This window comes from Sminthopsis crassicaudata, chromosome 5 (assembly GCF_048593235.1).
Source record: "Sminthopsis crassicaudata isolate SCR6 chromosome 5, ASM4859323v1, whole genome shotgun sequence".
NCBI lineage: Eukaryota > Metazoa > Chordata > Mammalia > Dasyuromorphia > Dasyuridae > Sminthopsis > Sminthopsis crassicaudata.
In genome coordinates this window covers 133,137,804-133,161,584 of record NC_133621.1, presented here as the reverse complement: position 1 = coordinate 133,161,584, position 23,781 = coordinate 133,137,804, and the positions used below count along the sequence as shown (strand labels likewise).

At 33.8% G+C, this 23,781-nt stretch overlaps 1 protein-coding gene across 1 annotated transcript in view; it reads right to left on the bottom strand.

The window, feature by feature from the left end:
- Window positions 1-7,148: 7,148 nt before the first annotated feature.
- The window catches only part of PPP1R3A (protein phosphatase 1 regulatory subunit 3A), a 62,640-nt gene continuing 46,007 nt past the window's right edge, over window positions 7,149-23,781 (bottom strand). Inside the window, exons 2-4 of the mRNA XM_074268264.1 lie at window positions 12,794-12,852; window positions 12,565-12,689; window positions 7,149-10,635 (exon numbers count right to left, since the gene is read on the bottom strand). Coding sequence (XP_074124365.1) covers window positions 8,011-10,635; window positions 12,565-12,689; window positions 12,794-12,852 — 2,809 coding nt within the window. The 3' untranslated portion in view covers window positions 7,149-8,010. The remainder of the gene's footprint in view (window positions 10,636-12,564; window positions 12,690-12,793; window positions 12,853-23,781) is intronic.

Here is a 23,781-nt window from a genome sequence, read left to right as displayed (position 1 = left end):
GAAAAGAAGCCTGTAAAAACAGGGTTTGGGGGGTGTGAACTTTGGTATGACCTATAAATTGGAGTTGATTAAGTGAAACCTGGGGCTCAGACCTCAGTCCTTTCTAGAATTATCTGGTTTAAATGCTCCCCAAACTATGTCCCCTCTGATTAGGAAACTTTGTAAGGATTTCCACAGAATTACTTTGTGAAAAACTTTATTTGGAATGTGAGGTGGTTTTCATTCCCTTTTTCTAGGGGATCCTAGCTGCCTTTCTAACTTGGAAAGACTTGTCTCAAATATTTCCTGCTCTGGGTATGAACTCAGAAAACCTGATTTTTTTGTGAATATCTTCTCCTTAACTTTTTTTTTTTATAGTTAGCAAGTAAAAGCTAATTTCACATTATAAAATGTAAAGTTGTCACCCAAATGGTGAAAGGATAAAACAGTTCTTTTTCACAAAAGTAGTTTATTGCAAATATGAGAAGAGGTGTTTATTTAGTAAAAGCCATGCTTTAATTTAATTTTATTAGATAGTTATAAAATGGGATTTTGCTTTGAGATGTTTTCACAAATGTTCTTTGGTTAACCAATTTTTTTTTTTATAAACACTTTTCTGAAGTCACCATATGTAAAATTGCTAAAAGCAGATCCTAAGTGTTTTAAGTGGTTAAGAGCAGGGATTTTCAATCTATTACAATGAATACCAAGTCCTTTATTATTGAGTTTAGAACAGAGAAAAAATCCCTTAGAAATTGGGCTAATCCATTCCCCTTATTTTCAAGATGAAGAAACTGAGGCTAAGACAAATTAAATACCTTTCCTAGCTTTATTAGACTATTAAATAGCAAGGGCAAGTCTCAGACCCAGGTTCTTTGATTACAAATCTAGGGTTTCTTTCACCACACTATTAGACCTTAAAAATTATGTGATCCAACTCTTCTCTCCCCCACCTCCATGAAAGATCATGAAAAACAACCTCTAATCTTTACAAAGTTAACCAGCCAACTGAGGGAGACTTCATTGACCGAAGACTTCAAAACCATGATGTCTTGTTTAGTATTAATCTTACCAGATTACTTACTTCCCATTTTAAATATGGAGAAACTGAGGACTGATAAGTTTGGATGAAGTACTTCATCCAATAAAGCCAATTAGAGAGCTACCAAGTGAAGGATAGAACCCAGATCTTCTGCCCTTCAGCCTGATGGTGTTTTTTTCTTCAAGATTAAAGAACTAATATTCTTGGTGTTGGTGTCTAGCAGTGGAATACATGTAGGAGAGCAAGGGAGCTCCTAGGAAACAGGAAAAAAGCAGGAAACAGGAAAAATCACTGGCTTTTTGAGCAAAGAGCATTAATTCCTAAACAACATCATATGAAAAAAAAAAACTGGGGAGGCATTCCAGGAAAATAATATCAGTGAAGAAAAAATGCCTTTATTTAGAGATTGCCTTCCATCGACTTTCTATATCTCTTGTACACATACAGTTATATCCACGATGTCTCCCCCCATTAGAATGTGAGGTCCTTGAGTGAAATATTTTGGCCTTTCTTTGTGTCTTCAGTACAGTGACTAGCATGTAGTATGTATTTAATAACTGTATTCACTGGTTAACTGACTAATTGAAAAAGGGAAGGGGTTGTGTAAACATCATAAATAAATAAACCCATTTCCTTCCTTTCCCTCAGCAGATGTCTCTTTCTGTATCTTATGTACAGATACAAATATATTTATACATAAATACATGTATCTTATAAAGTGTGTCTTGAGGAAATTTTAAATTCATTTCCACCCAGAACCATATTAACCAGAGTGTCATATTAATGAATATCATGGTAAAAAAGATGTGTTACAACAATAAGAGACCAGTGTCAGATACCTTAGACATTTTCTGAAGCTCATTGCATTTCTTGTTGTTGAACATTTCTACTTGAAAGTTGCTTTAAAGATAGGCATAAAAAGAAATCATTTCAATTTTTATAGAATCAGGTAGGAATAAAGACTAATTTTATTAATAGATAGATATTTAATACTTTTAAAACATCACAGATTAAATAGTTACAGAGAAGATAAAATTCAAAACCTGTTAGAGTAAGGCTATTAAAACTAAAATACCTTTTACACATTAAACACAGCATTGAATACATTTCTTATTTGCATTAATCAGTTGTCTTTTTAATTACTTAATTGGCATTAGTTATATCACTTAGGATGTATTTATTTACCAATTTCTGGTCAAAGTGGACAAGTATGATAATCAGTGCAGAAGAAATCCAGTTCACTTCCCTTGTTTGTGGCTCTATTTGCTTGCCTTAAAAGTTGACATACAGCACAGGTGTAAAATTGACCAGATCAGCCAGTCTCAAAGGTCATAACAGCAGATGCTAGGATTGAATTTCTTGCACTTTAAACCTTGTGATGGTTGGTGCTTTTAAAGCTAATGAGCTACTTCGTCTAAAAAACATTTCCTTGTACCATCAACTTCCACATTAACTACTAAATTAAGGAATTATTCTTCTAATTTGCAATCTGTATGTTGTAGCATAGGAAGGGGATGTGGCTGCTTTGGGAATGTTGAAGAAAAGAAAAGCTGCTTAATATTTAAGAGGAACAGAAGGAACGAAGCATTTCCCTTTTTCCCCACACCCAGTAGCCCATGGCATTTTTATTAGTATATCCCAATTATTTTTCACTTTTATTTTGGTCATCTTCCTCCTAAAAAATTGGAGAAAAGAGAGAGAAAGGAGAATAGGGCATAGGGAATTATCCTGGGAGCCATGAAAACATCCTTCAACTCCTACCACTGATTCATATTGGCTATGTGACTTTGGACAAGTCACTAATCTTTTAGAGCTCCAAGCAAACTAAAGTCGCAAATTGTTGTGAAGAAATGAATCTGTATTGGTAGAGGATGTCTCTTCACCTTGGGAATTCCATTTTCAAATTAAATTACAGGTCTAGCTCCAATATCTGTATCTCTCTCTTTCTATCTTTTAAACAATATTTTCCTCAAATAATTTAATGATTTTTGGTTAATTGTATAAATAATTTAAAAATAAATTAAACTTCCCAAAGCGTTATCCCCTCACATATACAAGATTTCTTTTCTTCGAAAGGTGTAGTTTTGTGATAATTGGCTATCAAAGATTGTTTCACTTTTAGAGCCCTTCATTTATTGGGATTCTTAAACTATTATTCACATTATCAAAAATATTCCTGCTAATTAGTTTTAACAAATATTCTATTGAGCACCACTATATATGTACCCAACACTTTGCCTCCTTTGGAAGCTCTTTAGGAATTTCCAGTTTACTATGGAAAATAAGATGACATAAACAATAACTTTACAAAGAGTATATAAATAAGTATTTCGAACAGCAACTACTATAAGATTTCATGAAAAGGAGAACTCAATGTGGGTTAGAGTACTGTTAAGAAAGGTTTTTGTAATTGTTTAATTGGAGAAGTGTAATTGGAATTGACATTGAAAAATGACTAAAATTTAGATATAAAAAGGATAAGAAGGTTTCAGATAAAGGGAACAGCATGAAAAAGAGAACTAAGGAAGAAATAAACATGGGTTATTCTGGGAACAAGGAGATCTGTTAGTCTACATTTGCTACAGGGTTTGAATTAAGGAGCAGAGGAGTGCAACTTCAGTAAGTGTAGCTGGGCAAGATTGTAAATGGCAAATTCATTTAAACAATAGCCTAATTAAATACCATCAGAAGTCTAAATTGATGGTCAAAACCAATTAGGTCATGGACACCAAAGTCAAATATAAATTTTTTAAAAATTGTCTACACTTATGGATTATCCATGCCACTGATTCCTTCCATGAATATGGCAATCAGAGGTGAATGCATTGAAAGAAGCATGAGAATTTTTCATTGTTGAAATGTCATATATTTTATTTTTTCTACTTTGAAAAAATGAAATGAAGCATTCAAGCAAAATGTTAAACTTAGGATGATGGGCCTTTTAAGATTTTTAACAGTTTCAATAATTGCCTATTGTGTGACACTTAAAAGCATTTATCTCCCCCAAAATAAAACCATAAACTAATAGGAAGGAGTTTCAGGATAGTCATGGGGAAATGGTAGACACCCAATCAAGCCAATATTAAATAGATGAGGAAAAAGTGTCCTCCTGGTACATATTAATAATTCATTAGGGAAATGGCATGTAATTTCTTCAATTAGGAATCTCCTGGTATGGATATTCATTATGTCAATGCTGGATTATTTGTCACTTTCTCAGTAACTTTTAGAATTAGGAAGCTTCCTGAAGATCTGAAATCTTAAATTACTTGTCCAATAGTCACACAATAAATATGTTTTAGAGGCATGACTTGAATCCAGTTTTCCTGATTCCAAATTTGGCCCTCTATCTACTCTATCACTCCACCTAAATTGACTTTTTAAATTTGTTCTTCTCATGCTGGAGAGGTTGTAGTAATAGTGGGTCAATATCTCCTTCTTTTGGAATCATGGGGAAAAACTAGAATATGGTCTCATATTAACAAAACAGGATGACATTAAAAACAATAACAATAAAATCTCTGTCTGTAAAAACATTCATATTAGCCTTAGCAGATGTCCATCCCCTGAAGGTGGAGAGCACTAATCCCATCCACTTATATCTTGTAAAATCCATGTGTAAAAAGAAGCACCAAGGTCTTAAACTCAGTCTTTAAATATGAGACACAGAATTACTTCAATTCACCAAGCCCGTGTCCAGAATGGTTGATTTCACAAATAATTGTATAGGAGACAGACACCTATAGTCAGGAAAACCCATGCCGTATTAGATTTAATTTACCATATTGATCTGTAGTAAAGCATTTAGTGAAGTAGTAAAGCACTATATGAAATACTTAGTGGGTTGGTCCTTGAGATAATCGTTGACTCTTGGTTCCAGTCATTTTTGTTCTTCTTTTAGAATGAGGAGTATGACCCAATCAGCCAGCCTGATAACTGAGAAGGAGGTAACAATATTCAACCTGATTACAGTGATGGATTTGCCAACATGGGTCTTGATTTCTTCAAAGAAGAAGAAGAAAAAGAATTTGTAGAACAATCCATCTGTCTCTTTGAGAGAGAAAAAGTAGTTCAAGTGAGGTCATGGTATTCTCTCAGAAAAGAGGGATGCCTTCTTATGCATTTCTTAAAGTTCCAAACAAGGAGATACGATTGTCCTTTTTTTGTGCTATTGAAATTCTCATAGATGGGAACAATCCTATGGATGTGCTTTTTTTTTTTTTTTTTTTTTTTTTTTTTTTTTTTTTTTTTAAACAAAAGGAGTCTACTGAAAAGGATTGGGATGGCTTATGCAAATTTGAATTTCTAAACCAATTATTTTTACTAGTGGCATAGCTCATTCTGCTAGTTAATTTTTAGAATTTCCTTTCTTACTTATAGCCAGCAGACTAGGCAAGATGGAATATAAAGGTTTAACAATTCATATTTCTTACACAATTCAGGCAGTAGACATGTGATTCACTTCATATTGCTTACTACAATGCCACAAACCCTTTGAATACTCAACAAAGGCATAGGGATGGATATTGATGGCAATGATACTTGTAAAGATTACACCTGCCATGTTAATTCAAGGATAGATCTTGGATAAGTGAAGATCTGCTAGTATTCGCTGCATGCCATTTTTCCTATTCAATATAGTGGTGCGACCAAAACAGACTTGCCTAAATCTATCTTTCTATCTACCTATCAAGATTTCCCCAAGGGATTATCACTTTATTCCATTCTTTATATGAAAATTTCTCCATAAGTAATAGTGGGAAAGTCAGTGCCTAAACCTGGGACCATGTTTTTCACTGCACTCAGATATATATACAACTGAATATTTTTCCATCCTAAGGAGGTTGCTAATATCATACTACAAATAAATATTGAGATAATTTTGAAAGTAAATGTTATCAAAAATCAAATATAGGCAGTAAAGTTTGTTCTTTTAAATGGATAATTGTAGTCCAGGCACCTATGTTCAATAAAGCAATATAGTATTTTGTTTTGCAATAATAAGATATGACATATTCACTAAAACCCTTAAAGGTAGAATGTAAAAATCATACCATTAAGACCTGAAGAAATGCTATTATTAACTACACTGTTTCTCCAAACGGTGTATAAAACTGTCAACAAAATTATCAACCCAGCAGTTTTAGAAATAATATTCTAGATATTGTCTACAGTATTCTACTTGTATTTAAATGAAAATATACTAGCTTAAACAATCAAATATTTGCCCCAAGTTCTATCTCAGAATGTTTATATATGTTAGTCTAAAAAGCTAATGTCAGTCATCTAGTCTGAATGGTATTTGAGATGCATGGAATCATATAATCTGGAGCAAGTAAGGTATCTGAAATTATATAATTTGAATAGAGAAAAATACATTCTCCTTTTGCATGAGAATTAGCTAAAACTAAATTTATCATATTTTTTCTCTTTTTACAATGCATCTAGAGTTTTCATTATTATATATAAAAATGAAGTTTAAGAAATATTTCCTAGATGCATATAGCTTTATGTACAACTTATGATCTTTGGTTTATCATTTTCATGAGATGAGGTATGTTGCTATTATCTCTGAGGATGAATTAGGAACTCTGTCCCTCTCTCTGAGATAAAGAAATGAAAAAAGTGCAACAGATAGAATGACTGATATGGTCTCTAGACGTAACTAAATAAACTCAAACATTCACTAAGTTCACCACTTGGGAGAGACTCCAAAGAGTGTCCAAAGTAAAACATACCATCAAAATTTTAATGTTATTTCCACTTGATAAAATGACCAATTCCCATTATTCCATAAAATTAACTATATGTAATAAATGCTGCCAGTTACCTCTATATCAGAAGTTTATTCCCTCTTGAATATGATCTTGCAACTGATTATTATCAACTTTAAAATGTTTTATCACCTTAACAAGCTAATAAATTAGAAGTTATGAATGTGACTAGTGTTTAATTGTTGGGTTTTTGTGTGTAGAAAGATGTTGGTTTGCTTTGGAGAATTTTTAATGTTTAAAATGAAAATGAATTAAAATCTTGGTTTTACTTTTTTTTGTTTAAAGAAAAAGAAATCACATCTAAATGTACTAAGTACCAGAAGTTCTTTTTTTAATTATTATTTAATACTTTATGCTTCATAGGTACAAATGCTTTCCAAAGTAATGATTGTGAAAAAAATGAATTCAAATGTTCTATCTTAAATAGAATTTTGTCAATGAAATTATTCAGTTGTGCTATAATCTACTTTACAATATTAAAAAAAAAAAAAAAAAAGGAAAAACACTCACCCAAAAAAAGTTTTGTGGAATTGAGTTTTAAGCTACCCATTGTTCCAATCTTTATTACCTTTGTGATATGGAAGTACCTACTTTTATCTTGCCAAAATTTGACATGTACAAACTTATATTTATGGTGCTTGAGCTCTATTTCCCAATATGCAGATAATGTCTTTAAACAATGAAATGGAAATGAAAAGAACTATTGGCTCTCCCAGCAAATAATTTCTAGGAAATAATACTAACACATGTGGGGAATACAAAAATTGTATGGCCAGTACTGGGGGACTTTAAAAATCCTCCTATCATTGGCTATGCTTTAAATATTTCTTAAACTATTTTGTAAAGCCTTGGTATGGGAGGGGGTTGAAGCTTTATTGTAAAAGAAATGAATGCAAGAAAATGGCACTTTAAGTAGTGAGGAGACATGAAGCATTGCATCTTCATAGCCTGCTAAGGAGCAACAGCTGTACCTAATTTTAACTTGACGTGCTTCAGATCTCATATTCATATAGGTATTTAATGATCCAAACATAATGGTCCTATATAGAATAATTACTTATATGAAGGAGTGAACTTCATATGCATTCCTTTTTAAACCGATCCTTCAAGAGAAAAACTGCACTGGTTCTTTGAACGATGAATATTCCCTTTTAACAATCAAAATGTTTGGGGCATAATAGCTTAAATTTTAAGTGAATAATAAAATCTGTGTGATTACTTCTTTTTGACAGGTTCTTGAGGTCGCCCTCCTTCCCAAGACAGCCAGTACAAAGAAAAAAGGTAGAAGACCAAGCCAATCATTAAGTCAAAATAGTAGGTTGTTAGGAGAAACAGAATGAACAAGAGAAAATAGGATATTTTGGAGCTGTATTTTGACTCACTGGCCAGAGTTTGGTTGTCCTGGACAGGGAGATTGGAGGACTCAGACCTGTTACCTGGCTTGAAACCCGAGGAGGCTAATTTTTGTCCATAGCTTATTAATTCAGCAGTTTCACAACTTGTCTCTTCTATCTCCTCAACAGGCTCACTGATTAAAATCATTGGCCCTAAAGACTTCTCCATGTTATTTTCTGCTTGTTGGGAACTTTCATCTAGGAACCTTTCTCTCCCATCACCGGAAGTCAAAATGCCTGAACTCTTGCTATATTCTTGAGGTACAGGCCCAGGATATTGGTTTTTCTTAATATACTGGACTTCACTGTAGGGGTCATGTTTGAACTCTGATGTGGTAGAAATGGACTTGATTGACATGGCAGTCACTGGATACTCTGCAGTGAATGCTTCCTCATTGTATTGAGTTTTATTAGGACAAATGGAAACAGAAGTGCCATTTTGAGGACATATGCTTCTTTCAGAATTGAAACTTTGATGAGCAAGAACAACCAAATCAGCATTCTTCTGAGGGAGACTTTGGACCTCTGCATGATATATATTTTTCTTTAAACTTTTTGAAACAGTAGCTAACTGTGCTGAATAGAAATCTGGTTCTGAGCTTGCTTTTCCATTCTCAGGAGTGACCTGCTGAGATTCTCCTACAATTGCAATATTTCTAATGCCATGCTCTGCCCTGTCAAGTATTTCCCCAGGATTGCATTGAGACATAGTTTCTTCCTTTTGTGTTTCATCTATGTGTACATTATAAATACCTAAATGTGATTTCTTTTCAAAGTCAATGTCATAGATTACATCCACTGAATCCCGATGACAAAGGGTATAATGTGAATCATCATTTCTCCCTTCATGTGGATCAAACGCTGTTTCCCTTTCCTCAGTGGGCCTGTCACTTAGAGAAGTCTCTTGAGGTAGCTTAGCAATTATTGCTTTTTCTCTAGCAGACATGCTTTCTAGAGTACTTTCTGATGTTGTCTTAATTATATAAGCTGTACCTGCTTCTGCTTTCTCGGTAATACCATGATCAGCTACAGAAGACAGTTCACATCTCACTGTTTCTTGGCAGGTAAACAATTCTTCTGTAGGAGTAACATTCAGGTTCCTTGTATTATCTCTTATTTCCCACTTGTCTTCACCATCTGCTTGCTCCTTGATCTGTTCTGTTCTATTTGTCTTACTCTCTCTTAAAACTACCTGACTTTCCAAAATGTTCCAACTTTGATTTCCACATTCAATCTTATTCCGATCTGATTTTTCTCTTTGAACCTGGGGAAGACACTGATCAGTTTGCAAGACATTTCCATTTTCTGGTGAGCAAATTTGGCCATGCATTCTTTCTGGAGGTGTGCCTTCTGAATTCACTAGATCACTCCTTTGGGCTGAAAACACATCTTTGGGGCTAGCTAAATCAGTTCTGGGAGAATTTGATCTAGCAACTCTGGGAGCTAAGTCACAGGAGCTAGCAGAGATCTCATTTACTTTGCTCTGAGAGTCATGAAAGGAATTATTACTAGCTTGACTTATGTTAACACCAGTTTCGGGATGCCCTCTTCTCTCTTGATAGTCTGTTGAGATGGACAGCACATTTTCATTTTGCCTTTCACTAATGCCAAACTTGATTCTTTGTTCCTCCTTACGCCCTTTTCTAGAAGCTCTCTTTTCTGTAACAGGACATTCTTTGGAAGCATTCATACGGGCAGGTATATAAGCAAGAGACTCTCTTGTTGGACATTCCCAGTCTTTGGCTTCAATCATCTTAGTTCTTTCTTCTTCTTTGCCTTGATCAGTATTGCCTGACAAAGACAAATGTGCATTTGGACAGGGTGTTTGCAGTTTGGGACCCTCTTCTGCTGGATTAGCATTATCATCCAGTACTTCCATGCCTCCGGTACCTAATGGCACTAATTTGTCATCATGTGAAGAAACTGTTTCCACTGTCATTTCATGGGACTTTTTGTAGGTATGAGCATTCCCCTGGCTGGTAAATGGTCTCTCAGCCATCTCACTTCCCACTGCACCCTCACTTTTACTTTTTGAATTATCCGTCCATTTTATTCCTTGCCTTTCTGAGTCATCCAGAAAAGAAGAATGTTCATCCTGTCGCCTTATAAGGAGACTTCCAAGTGATGGAGAAGTCTCGCCACTATCAGTATACTTCAATGATGGTTTGCTGCTGTTTGCTAGACCTGAAGGAAGTTCCTCTGCCACTTGGTGACTAACTTCATTTCTCAAGGAACACTTTGGGTTGCTGTATAATTCTCCCCTTAAGGGATTTTCTGTTGATGAACTGGGAGACAAAGGCCTCCTGAGCAAGTCTCTGCTTTTCTCACCAAGGGTTTGCTGCTTCTCAAATTCTTCAGCTGTATTTGAAAAATTAACTGACTCTGTTGTAAATGAACTTTCATCTCTGGTAGAAGGACTTCTAGTTCTTACTGAGTACTGATTTAGCTTTGAGGGGGAAAAAAGAAGAAAATAATGACCAAAAGAACTTTTGAAAATATGCACAATGAATTAAGTAGGTTTCATTTGCCCAGCTAGTAAGTCCCAGGCACAGTCCCATTACCTCATTTCATTTATGGTTTTCTTACAGGCTTCGAAGCAGGATGTTTTTTTTGGGGGGAATCCTGCTAAAGTATGATTTGGGGATGAGATTACTAAGGAAAAGGCCAAAAACTAATCACTCTCCTTCCCAGACTCCAAATATCACATTATATTATTCAACTGTTCTTGCTTGTCATTGCTCTCTCTCCTCACTTAGGATATACACATTGATAGCTCCATGCTAATCAATTAGAGAGTAGCTTCCTGGGTGCCCCTTGCTACATTTACACTTGCTGTAGGTGCCCCCATTACAGTTTCTCTTATTAATATGTTTTCTGCAAAGCCTCTGCAAACTATTAATAGCAAAACGTCACTCAAAGAAAAGTGAGGGAGTTAATGTCTCTGCAAATTCTGTTTTAATGACCCTCTGCCAACTGGTACTCAAATGTATTTGAGCTCTTCAGTGATGCCAACTGTCAGGATTTAACAGTGAGATGCCTGTGTTTTTTTTTTTTCTCCTCATAACTGACATTTGCATGATCTCAATAATTATATGCAAATCTTACGATTTCCCCTTCTTCTCACATAAGGCTCATGTTACTTGTCAACTGCACAGCTGTCTTGCAAGCCAATGCCTGTGGGTTTCACAGATTTGGTTGTATTTCCATCTATTATAGAGCTTCATTGTTTTATGCATTAACATCGGCATGGTGCAAATTAGCATCTAAATTACCGTTCCCTGTTCATTTATTGGACGTACAATCTCAGTGACTTCTAAACAAACTTTTATATTTGAGCCTGCTCATTGTAATGAGGTGCATTGGTGGAGTATGTGATTTTTCAGGGTCCTTTCATTATATTCTGTGGTTTGAAAAAAAATGGCAATGTTAACTTTCAGCTGGTGAGAATTCTCACAATGGGTGACAACTTTGTAGTTACTTAAAGTTGGAGCAAAGTAAATTGCATACTTTTGTGATGCATCCTCCATATCACTCTAGAAAAGGTAGTGCTAGGCGGGGGAAGGGGAAAAGAGATGAGCTCTATTTCTTTCCTGCTTCGGCACTGACACTTGAAGAGGCAAAAGTCATTTTAATCTTAGATTATTATGAATCCATGTATTCCAAAGCTCTGAGCTCAAACTAGACCCTGGTAAGGATAAATTGCATTATGTGACTCATTTACTGCTATTTCTCCCTTTGTGATGAAAAACGTTGTTAAACCATCAAAAAAAAATCTAAATGGATTGAATGTTCACCGGGTGTGAAATTTATGATAACAAATTTAATACTAAATTGGATGCTATAGAATTTTTTCTTATTTAAAAATTATAGCAAAAGGCTCTCTTGTTCCTGCTGGGCAATTCAATACTTACAGCAATGTAAACTATTGGCAGTCCCATGAAGAAAAAAGTAAATAAAGGAATACCAGAAAACTAAAAGAATTCTAGGTTGTTAGAGCTCGAAGGGATCCTACAGAGAGTATCTCATTCAACCCCCCTTTATTTTTACAAGAGAAGAATTTTATACTTGTCAGGATGTTTAGGAATAGGCATCAGTATTGGGCTATCTTTTCTATAATTCTTAAAAACTATTATTTAGAGTCATTGGAAAAGAGATAAGAAATAAAAGTCATTTCTTTTAAGGCTACAAAGAGTGAAAGCAACCTAATGAAATCAAAGTGTCTTTTTGATCAAGATAGAGATGCAATGACAGCCCAGACCATGTTTTCACATTTGTAAATTACATTAGTCAGTGCTAATGAAAAGGAGACATTTTGCCATCTTTGAAGCATAAATGGTTTCATATCCTCTAATACTGTGGCAACCAGACTACTTACCATCAGCTCTAATTCTTTTTTGCTGTGTTCATCATATTCCCTGTTTACATCTTTTACATTTTGACTACTGGTTTCCATGTCTTCCTTTTCCTCATGAGAACAAATGATTGTTGGGAGAGAAGTATCTGAAAAGTGAGTATAATTATACCTGTATAAGAATTTTTCTTCCTGCTATAGGTTATAACTGTAAGAAATAAATTTTTTATTAGGAATTAAAAAGAAATGGTACCTGTAGTCCTTGAATTATTACAGTTATTCTCCTCTAATATTTCTGATTCCTCTTTGCTGCTAAATTGAGAAAAAAAAAACCTGTTAGGTATTATTCTGAAATTGAGTCTTCTAAGAAATATATTTAACTATGTGAGAGTTAAAGTTTTATAACTGTGTAAACACTCCTCAATCTTACAGGTTTCACTGTACTCTTTTCAATATTTTTCAAAATCAGATTATTCTTTTAAAATTACATGGTTATTTTATAGGTACAAAATCAATGAAAGAAAAATATTATAATGCAATATTTATAAATGATTATACATTCTCTATTATAAAGTTTATCTAATCATAATAAAAAGCAGATATAAATCATCTATCAGTCATAGGTTTAATCTTCACAAGTGAGAATATTTTTCTCTCTTTTAATGATAAAGATTTATTAACTGCCAGTCCATTTGTGATTGTAGAAATTGTTTTCTAACATTTCAATTGTTAAAATTTTTTCTTTCCCATTTGACTCAATGTTACATTAACTCTCTTGAAAAAAAACAAGCCAACTAAAAACTGAAGGAGGCAGCCAAATATATATATTCATTTGAAAGAATTTATATATGTATTGCCATAGGCTAATTTTATAACTGAGACTTCAGACCTCTCATATGAAAGTTTACATTTTCTTATGTAAAAGACTATTTTAGGTATACTTCCTTCCTCTTCTCATTCGAGATCTGGACTTAAAATATACAAGTCTCCTTTTTGGTTTAAACTTAACCTTCCATCTGTATATTTGCAGGGTGATTTTTCAAAGTCTCAAAATCACACCCAGTCAGAAAATTTTAGTGTATCTAGTAAATTAAGTCTCATGGGCTTATGTGTAGCAGTATCTTTAGTAAATCCATAAGGAATATAGGATTGCATAAAGAGTTTTCTTTGTAGAGTTATAGCTGAATTCCCATTCTGCTGGGGTTTTTTCCTGTGAAAAATTCTACATTCATATAAGACTATATCTGCCAATCAAAGCAAAGCAAAGAGATGGGAGAGTTGACTGATTGATTTGTCCAGTGTAGACAAACAAGTTGAATGGCTTTATCTTCAATGTCAATTTTTTGGCCTTGGAATCATGTGGTTTATTTATAGTGCATCAAATTATAAAAGAACTGTTGAACTTTCCCTTTTGCTCATGCTGGACTAGCTTTTATAGTATTCAGATAGCTCTGTGGTATTTAGCTTTAGCTTGAAGTGAAAAACTGAATACATCTGATGGTCACAAAAAAAGGAAATGGGAGTACTTTATTAGCATTTTCACAAAGAAAAATAATGGTTGCCCTATTGGTGCATTAAATCTGTTATATTTTAAAAAATAAAGACAGTAGATAGGTAAAAAGTCTCAGTTTTGCAAATGTGACTCCAAACTCATTCACATACATGAGTTCTACTCTTTTCAAAATGTGAACTATTAAGCATCTTTTAATAGCTCCAGCTTCCTCTTCATTCCTTTAACAAAACTCATAATTCCATTTGTAATAGAAAAACAATAGCATTTCAAAGATTCCTTTCACTGTTTCTAAAACCAAAATGTTATCAATCATTTTTCTTACGTCTCTTAATGCTTCTGCTTTTGAAAAGCATTCAAATCAAGTGGAATAGAGCTTCCTTTTAGCTCATTTTTGGAAAACATTCATTAGGAATCCACCTGTGTATTGTTCTCTACTGATTATAATATCAAGAACTTTAAGTAGATGCAATGTTTCTGCTCTATAAACTTACAATTTAAAACGGAAAGTGTTGATGTACACATATATACAGTGTAAAAAACTTGAAGATGTAACAACAAATATACACGGGAATACTAGAAATTAAATAAAATACATAAAGCATACACTAGAAATCAAGCAAAGGAAACACAATGATAGAAAGTAAAAACAAAAACATAAGCACTTCATAATCCAGCTCAAGGTTAGAAGATATCTACTTGTTTACACAATACATCTGGTCATTTGGAATGGAAAGCCCAAATGTTCTATTGATTTTTCAAAATTAAATTACTTGTTCAATTAAATCTAAGTAGTTGGCATGACTTTAGAAAAGACTGGGGAGAAAAGGCTATTATTTGGCAATAATAGGAAGCTAAAGGGGCACCTAGGTAGTGGAATGGAGAGAGCCCTGGTCCTGGAGTCAGGAAGACTCATCTTTGTAGTGTCAAATATAGCTTCAGACCCTTATGCCACCTAACCCTGTTTGCCTCAGTTTCCTCATTTGTTGAATGAGCTGGAGAAAGAAATGGCAAAACACTCTAATATATTTGCAAAGAAGATCTCAAGTGGGTCATAACTGAAAATGACACAACAATAAAAGAGTAACTAAAGGTAGTGACAGGCCCGGGCAAAAGGAAATAGGCAATATTTATCTTTGACACTCTCATCTTTTTCTCTTTATGTTCTTTTCCTCCCCCTAATAGCACCTTTTTTTGTTTCCATCCCCTCAAGAATACAGTGTTATCTACCTATGTTTCATTCCATTAAAACCTCCTGCTCAAGACTGATTTCCGAAAAGCCTGGAAAGATTTATATGAACTGATGCTGAGTGAAGTGAGCAGAACCAAAAGAACATTGTACAAGTAGCAACAAGATTTTATGATGATCAACTGTGATAGGCTTGGCTCTTTTCAGCAGCATGGTAGTTCAAAGCAATTCCAATAAACTTGGGATGGAAAATGCAAGGAGAGATCTATGGAGACTGAATATGGATCAAAACAGTATTTTCACCTTTTTTGTTGTTGTTGCTTGCTTGTTTTTTTTCCCCTTTCTCATGTTTTTTTCCCCTTTGATCTGACTTTTCTTGCACAAAATGACAAATATGGAAATATGTTTAGAAGAATTGTACATGGTTAATCTTTACTGAATTGTTCATTATCTTGAGAAGAAAGAAGGGAGAAAAATTTGCAAGTTGAATGTTGAAAATATCATTGCATGTATTTGGAAAAATAAAATACTATTGAAAAAAACCTCCTGCTCAGAGAGACTATGCCTGTACAGAAGAAAGGGTGCTAGATTTGAAGGTAGAAGACCTGGATTTGAATTTCAGCTTTACCATTTATTAAATCCATGTAACATTCTTGTACTTCTCTGAGCTTCATTTTTCTCATCTGTAAAATGGTTAGATTAGTTGATCTCTGATCATTTATATGAGTGTGTAAAAGAATTCATGCCAAGGTTTATATGACTAATGAGAATTAAAGAGCTGCTCTTTTCAGAGATAGTTGCTATAAAGGGATAAAATCTTAAGCCAAAAGAACAAAGGATTACTATTGGAATTTCATAACAAGCAAGTCAGTGCTTGTTACAGGAGGCCTTCATGATAATGAGTCCTCATATTCACAAGACTGATGATAATTTGAGAGAGGAGAAGGGATCCAGGGCCTGGATATAAGAAAGTAACATAAAGAAAGGAGATAGATTTGAGAGAAAATATGAATATGTATACTAGAATGAGAAAAGTTCAATAAACTTGAAAAATAATACTAGAAAGGGTTAAGTAATGATTGTGCTAAAATTAAGAGCATTGTGTAGATCACTATTTCAAATATGCATTTGAATTCCAAAGTAATAATAAGACAATTTTTGGAGTGAGCCTATGATTTCATTGCTATAGGGAATATCTGGTAAATATAAAAAAAGTTTTCCCCTAGCAATGATCATAGCTAATGTCCGAGATAGGACCTGAATCTAAGTCTTAATTTTAAAGTTAGCTGTTTATCCATCATCCCATTCCCCAGACTGCACTTGTAAGTATTTAACAACTATAGAGAAAATGTATGCAGTTCACATTTTCCAAGTTTAACTTTCATTTTTAACATTTTCTTCATCACTTTTTTTAAGCCTAGACAATAACCAAAGCAATAAACCAAGCCCTGATTTATAATATTTGCTGATTTCCAAGTTGTAAATGTTCACACTGAAAATTTAACAGGTAGCTCCCATTCCAGTGCACTTTTGATACTTTCAATAATATAACAGCAATAATTACAATACAGAGTTATGAAGTAAAAAAATTCACATATAATATTTTAATGTCAGCAAAGTACTTTGCAAACATCTCCTTTTACTTCTAACAATGCATTGGGATTAAAATAACTCTGAGAGGAAAGACTTGGATATATGAAGGAAAATGTTATCCACCTTTAGAGAAACAGAGTACAAACGTTCATGGTACAGTCTTGCATAGATGTATATTAATGTATATATTTTTATATGATACAGTGTTATCTACCCATGTTTCATTCCATTAAAACCTCCTGCTCAAGACTGATTTCCGAGGGGTGAGATGGAAGACGGGAAAAGAATAAAGTAAAAAATGTCTAGCAGAGAAAAAAAAAACTTAGCATGGAAGCAAAGAAAATATGGCCAGTTTTGAAATCATTGAGCAGTATTTACTATGTAGGCTATTTTGAAATAGAAATCTATTGCTTTATATTTTGAATCCTCTCGTACATTTTGCTATGCACATGGAAATGCTTTTTTTCTTCTTTTCTATTTTGTATTAAAATTTTAAGTAAATTTTAAAAATTAAAAAACTCTGACATTCTATCTCATACTCATTAAGTAGCCAAATGCAACCAAAGGACAAAATGTTGGAAGAGTTCTAGAAAAAAGGACACACTAATACATTCTTTGTAGAGCTATAAATTTGTCCAACCATTCTATAAAACAATTTAGAATTACAATAAAAAGTTACAAAAGTCTACATGCCCTATAATCTAATGTTATTGGTTTGTTTTTGAATGGGTAATGGTTCAACAAATTATGGCATATGATTGAATTTTATCTTATGGTTTTAAAAAATGACAAATGTGAAGAATTCAGAGAAAGTTGGGAAGAATTTGTAAATTGCTCATACGAAGAAAAGCAGTAGATCCTGAAGTACAATTTATATAATGACTATAGTTATAAAAAAAATTAGCCTTGAAAGACTGTTGAACTCTGACCAGTTCTGATCACTCCTTTAAAGGAGAAAGGGTGAAACATATCTTCTAGTCATGAGAGACAGGTGAAGAATAAAGCTTGCATAATCAGTACCAATTTGTTAATTTTGACTGACTAAACTTAAAAAAAAAAACAGGACTGTGTTCTATTGATGGAAAAATAATGATTTTAAAAACCAATTCATTACACATACTGTACTCTTTCTCTGTTTTTCAAACGTAATTGAATTGAATGAAATTGTCTGGGTTCATGCAGTTAGTTATAGAGAAAGCCAAGACTAAAACACATATCTCCTCTTTCCTGTTTTTTCCCATTAACCAAATAAATCACAGGTTTTAGTCTTTGAAGCCTAAAATAACATTGAAACTCAGATTCAGCTTTTCTGAGAAAGCATTTCTATTATGATCAATGTTTGGATCAACAATGATTTATCATTTGCTGCAACAAGGAATGAACATAACAAGAAGGGGAGTGAGAAGCAAAACTTTATCTGATTTTTTACACCAGCTCCTGATATTCTAATACTTAAGACTTGTTCAGTGCTTTTCTATGGAAGAGTACCACCAATAAAATTTTGGCAACTAGGTGGCATATTGGATAAAGTGCTGGATTGGAGACAGGAGGACCTGACTTTGAATTCTGCCATAGATTCTTAAGAAATGTATAAATGTGGTCATCATTTAATTTCTTTAAGCCTCCATTTTCTCTCCTTTAAAATGTTGAAAATGTTGATAGTAATAGCACCTATTTCATATGCTTTCTGTGAAGATCAAATGATATTTTATATATACACATTTATATGTACATATATGTATACATATTTGCATATATACATATATCTTATGCAATCATAGAATTTTCTACATGTGTATTATATTTTGTACTTTATAAACCTTGAAGCACTGTATGAATACTAGCTATTATAATTATAAATTTGATGTCTCATTGTGATGTTACTTCTCAAAGGTTGCATATCTTTTAACAGAAGAGCATAAGCTCCTACAGATCCTACCAAGCTGGAACTTTCAAATCTAAGCAGTGTTTGTTAAAAGAAGAGCAACCATGATGAATAAAGAAAAGCTCATCACCCTAAGGCCAGTTCATAGTGATAATTTTTAGAAACAAATAACATCATTAATTTTTTTAGAGTCAATTATGTCTGTCAATTTTTTTGAGGTTCCTAAGTTCATCAATTGAGATATGGAGGAGTTGTCCTTTGCATTGGAAGAGGGAAAATCAATAAAAATTAAAACAAAATTTTGAAGTATTTAATTATTATAAAGATGGAAAAGGAAATAAAGACAAGAGTAGAATATTAATTAAATGGAAAGAAAATAGTACCAAATCAAATCCTATCGACTAAAATTCTGCCAGATAAATTTCTCAAGGAAGCTTATTTTTCAGCAATCCAAATGGGCAAAAATTAATAACTTGGATGGCTTATTACTTTAAAGGTTAAAAAAGCAATTTGCCTTATATATTGACCAAATGTCTTACAATAAGGATATCTGTAGCATTTTGTGAAAGTCATACCTATGGAGCTATTTGCTATTAAGTAGCTGAGTGATATAGTGGATAGAGCCTTGAATCTGGATTCAGAAAGATGTATTCAAATATAGCTTTTGGGCAAGCCATTTAATCTGTTTGCTTTACTTTTCTCATTTTTAAAATGGGAATAATAATAGCACCTACCTTGCAGGATTGTTGTCAGGATAAAATTAGGTAACATTCTTGAGGCACTTTGCTAACCTTAAAGTGCTAAACCTTAAACAAATATTATTGTTATCATCGTTATTATTTAGTATATCCGGATTACCTGTTGTCCATCCCTCTAAAGTCACTGAGCATGAAATTTCCCCCAAAAGGGCTTGTACTTGACCATAATGCAATGAACCCAATTTTCTTTCTTTTTCTTATCTTTTTTTTTAAATTAAGACTTTTTATTTACAAAGCATATGCATAGGTAATTTTTCCAACATTGACCCTTGCAAAACCTTTTGTTCCAAATTTTCTCCTTCTCCCCACCCCCTCCTCTAGCTGTCAGGTAGTCCAATACGTGATAATATGTTGAAATACATGTTAAATCCAATATATGTATACATATTTATACAATTATCTTGCTACACAAGAAAATCAGATCAAGAAGGAAGAAAAAGAAAAACTGAGAAACAAAATGTAGGCAATTAACAACAGAGAGAGTAAGAATACTATGTTGTGTTCCACCCTCTGTTCCCATGGTTCTCTCTTTGGGTGTAGATGGCTCTCTTCATCACTGAACAAATGGAACTTGTTTGAATCATCTCAATGTTGAAAAGAGCCACGTCCATCAAAATTGATTGTTATATAGTCTTGTTGCTGCCATGTATAATGATCCCCTGATTCTGCTCATTTCACTCAGCATTAGTTCATGTAAGTTTCTCCAAACCTCTCTGAAATCATCCTGCTGGTCGTTTCTTATAGAAAAATAGTATTCCATAGCATTCATATACTATAATTTATTCAGCCATTCTCCAATTGATGGGCATCCAATCAGTTTCCAGTTTCTGGCCACTACAAAGAAGGCTACCACAAACATTTCACACATGTGGGTCCCTTTCCCTCCTTTAAGATCTCTTTGAGATATAATCCCAGTAGAAACACTGTTGGATCAAATGATATTCACAGTTTGATAATTTTTTGAGCAGAGTTCCAAACTGCTCTCCAGAGTGGTTGGATCCATTCACAGTTCCACTGTAAAGGGCTAGAACTGAGCATATGCAAGGTAACCTAGCACATGGGGCTAATTACCAATTAGACAATTGGACAATTACCAATTGGACAATTCTCTATTAACATATGCTTGGAGAATGACCCTCCCCAACTATTCCGTGCTGGATGGGTGGGTGTATACAAAGAAGGAAAAGAGAGGGATGAGAGGGTGGAGTAGGATAGGCAGGATCATTCTTTTGGCAGTGGAGAGAGAAGAAGGAGGTGTGGAAATTGCTAGATCTAATCCCCTTTTTATAATGGGGGGCTTTTGGTAATCTTGAAAGGGGCCAATGGGTGAAGTCCCAGGTTGGCTCCTGGCTGGTTTCAGCCAGGGTTAGAATTTGAATAGAATTCAATGGGTTTTTAGATAAGGAGCAAGCTGTTTGTGCTTGGGATGGGGGTTGGGGAAACCTGAGCAGATCATTAGAATGGGGGCTGGGACAGCCCAAGTTAGCTCAGATCCGATGGGGGCTGGGAAAGCCCTGAATATCTCCCATTGAAATTCATGGGGGCTGGGAATTAGAAAAGAATCTTAACCCATATCATTCCCCCCTCAAACAATTAAAACTTAAATTCATTTTTAAAAAGATTTGGGGCAGTTTCCCCATTTGAGGCATTTTTGATTTCCTTCACAGGTTAATTATATACTATTTCAAAGTCCAATTCTTCTTGTGCAGCAAAATAACTGTATGGATATGTATACATATATTGTATTTAACATGTATTGGTCTACCTGCCATCTGGGAGAGGGGGGGACAGGAAGGAGGGGAAAATTGGAACAAAAGATTTTGCAATTGTCATTGTTGAAAAATTACCCATGCATATATTTTGTAAATAAAAAGCTACAATAAAAATATATGCATATATATTCACACATTGAATATATAGGTCAAGCACAAATTAAAATAAATAATTAATTATAGTACTATGATGCAATATATAATGATATAGCTTCACTTTGGCATCTTTTCAATATATCAATCAGGCTAACATCTACATAAACTATTAATCTATCTGGCAATATGACACAGTCTATGTTAACATTTTCATCCATGACAAATAAACAAATTCTGATAAAAAGAGTGGGTTTCCTTAACAATTTCTTAGATTCTTGTCTTTCTTTGGGTTAAATTCCCAACTTTTTTCCATTTTTAAAATGAGCTGAAGAAGGAAATGACGAACCACTCTAGTATCTTTGCCAAGGAAACCCCAAAAGGGGTCATGAAGAATCAGACATGATTGAAAAGATTGAATAATAATAAAGTCATATCAGCAATAAGAAGCCCATTTAGGATTATAATTACTTTATAATTATAATATTATAATATAATTAATAATATATAATTATAATTAGGATTGAGATTACTCAATCTAGTACTCTTTTTACTGTGTCACATAAAAGATATGTCTAGATTTTAATACTTAATGAGAAAAATACAGCTTCTTTTTGCTCATAATAGTAATATTATTCATATTTGTAAATTCTCTTTCATGTCTCATTGCAAAAATATTGCTGTGGGAGAGAATTATGACTAAGGCTTTACTCTAGGAAGCAGAATTTAGAGACAAACAACATTTATACCCCTGCAGCTAGAAACAATTGAACTTAGCACCTATTTGGTAGGAATGTTCAGTAAAAATAAGAAACTACCAGATGTTATGCTTATTCTTCACTTTTAGCTATGCCCTAAGTGAGTTCTTCTAGTATTCTTACAATGCCCTGGGGTTTCCCCTCTTCTCCACTGAATTTCCCCATGTGTCAAAATTGCTAGTTACAACTCAGGATTTTTCAAGCATACAATAAAATTCCTGGAAGATATTATTTAACTGCTAAACCTCTGAGAAATAACTTCAATGAAGAAAAAGAATTTCAAATAACAAAATTCTTATAAGGCAATCATGCCCTCCTTTTGACCTACTCTCACAGTAGTTCCCATATTTAATGCCACAGATATAGAGTTGGAAGTAATCTTAAAGAATGTCTTCATTTAAATGAAAAGCAAGACCCAGAGCACAAGGTCAGGTGACACAGTGGAGAGAGTGCCAGGCCTAGAATCAGAAATGCTCTTCTTTGTGATTTCAAATCTGACTTCAAACACTAGTTATACAGTGTTGGGCAAGTCTCTTGACTCTGTTTGCATCAATTTCCTCATCTTTAAAATAAGCTGAAGAAGGAAATGCTAAGCCATTCCAGTATTTTTGTCAAGAAAATCCCAAGGGGGTTATGAAGAGTCAGACATGATTCAAACAACTGAATAAGAATAAGAAAAGTCATATCAGTAATAAACCAATTTAGGATTATAATCTCAATCTAGTACTCTTTTTACTGTGTCACAGTTCCTTTTCTGATTATGAAGCACTTATGATTCCACAGTTCACAACAATAGGTCTAAAGAAGTTTGAAAGCACCAGATTTCCTATCATCAGATGTTTTCTTTAGCAATTTAGAAATGATATTTCTTCACATAATCTCAAAATCACAGAATCTCAGAATTGGAAGAATTTCACCTGTGATCCAATCTAACAAATGATCCACAAGATACCATATCAATAAATAGTTATACAGTAATTTCTTAAAGACCACTAGTGAAAGAAAATGCAAAATTTCCTTTGTGGATAGGTAGTGAGAGTGTTCCTGTGAAGTCACAGTACTCTACAGTGGGCAGGACAGTGTATACTGAGTTGCAATACATGTAATATAGTGGACAGGATGCTCATTTCAAGAGTCAAGGAGACCTGGCTTCAAATCCTGCCTCAGACATTTAATAGATATTTGACCACATCGCCTATTCTATCTATACTTCATTTTCCTCATGTTCCTTGCCATTGGTGGTTTTATGATAGAATTCTCACTTTCTACACAAGACTCTCAATATCATTTCCTGGTCAGTATACTTCTTTTATTGGAATGCAGCTCCATACAGTGGGGAAAATATTGGCTCCAGCATCAGAGGGCTTAAATTCGAACCTCACCTTGATTGTTTATTAGCTCTGTGACCACCAGCAAATTGTGGTTATTGTCAAACTGAATCACCAACAATAAGGAATCCAATTTCTGTTTGCTGTTTTGCTTGGATAAGTATATTTACTTGATGTTCCCTATTTTGATGGCCTTCTGTGTAGCCAATGTTGGTGAGTCAGTTAAGTTAAGGGCTACTTTCCCTCTTAAGAGTGATCAGGGAAGCTGATTTCTTTCTAAATCAAGACTCTTATGAATGATTTGAGATATTTGAGATGTGACAGTAGAATCCTACCCTAACATCCCTCTTTAAGA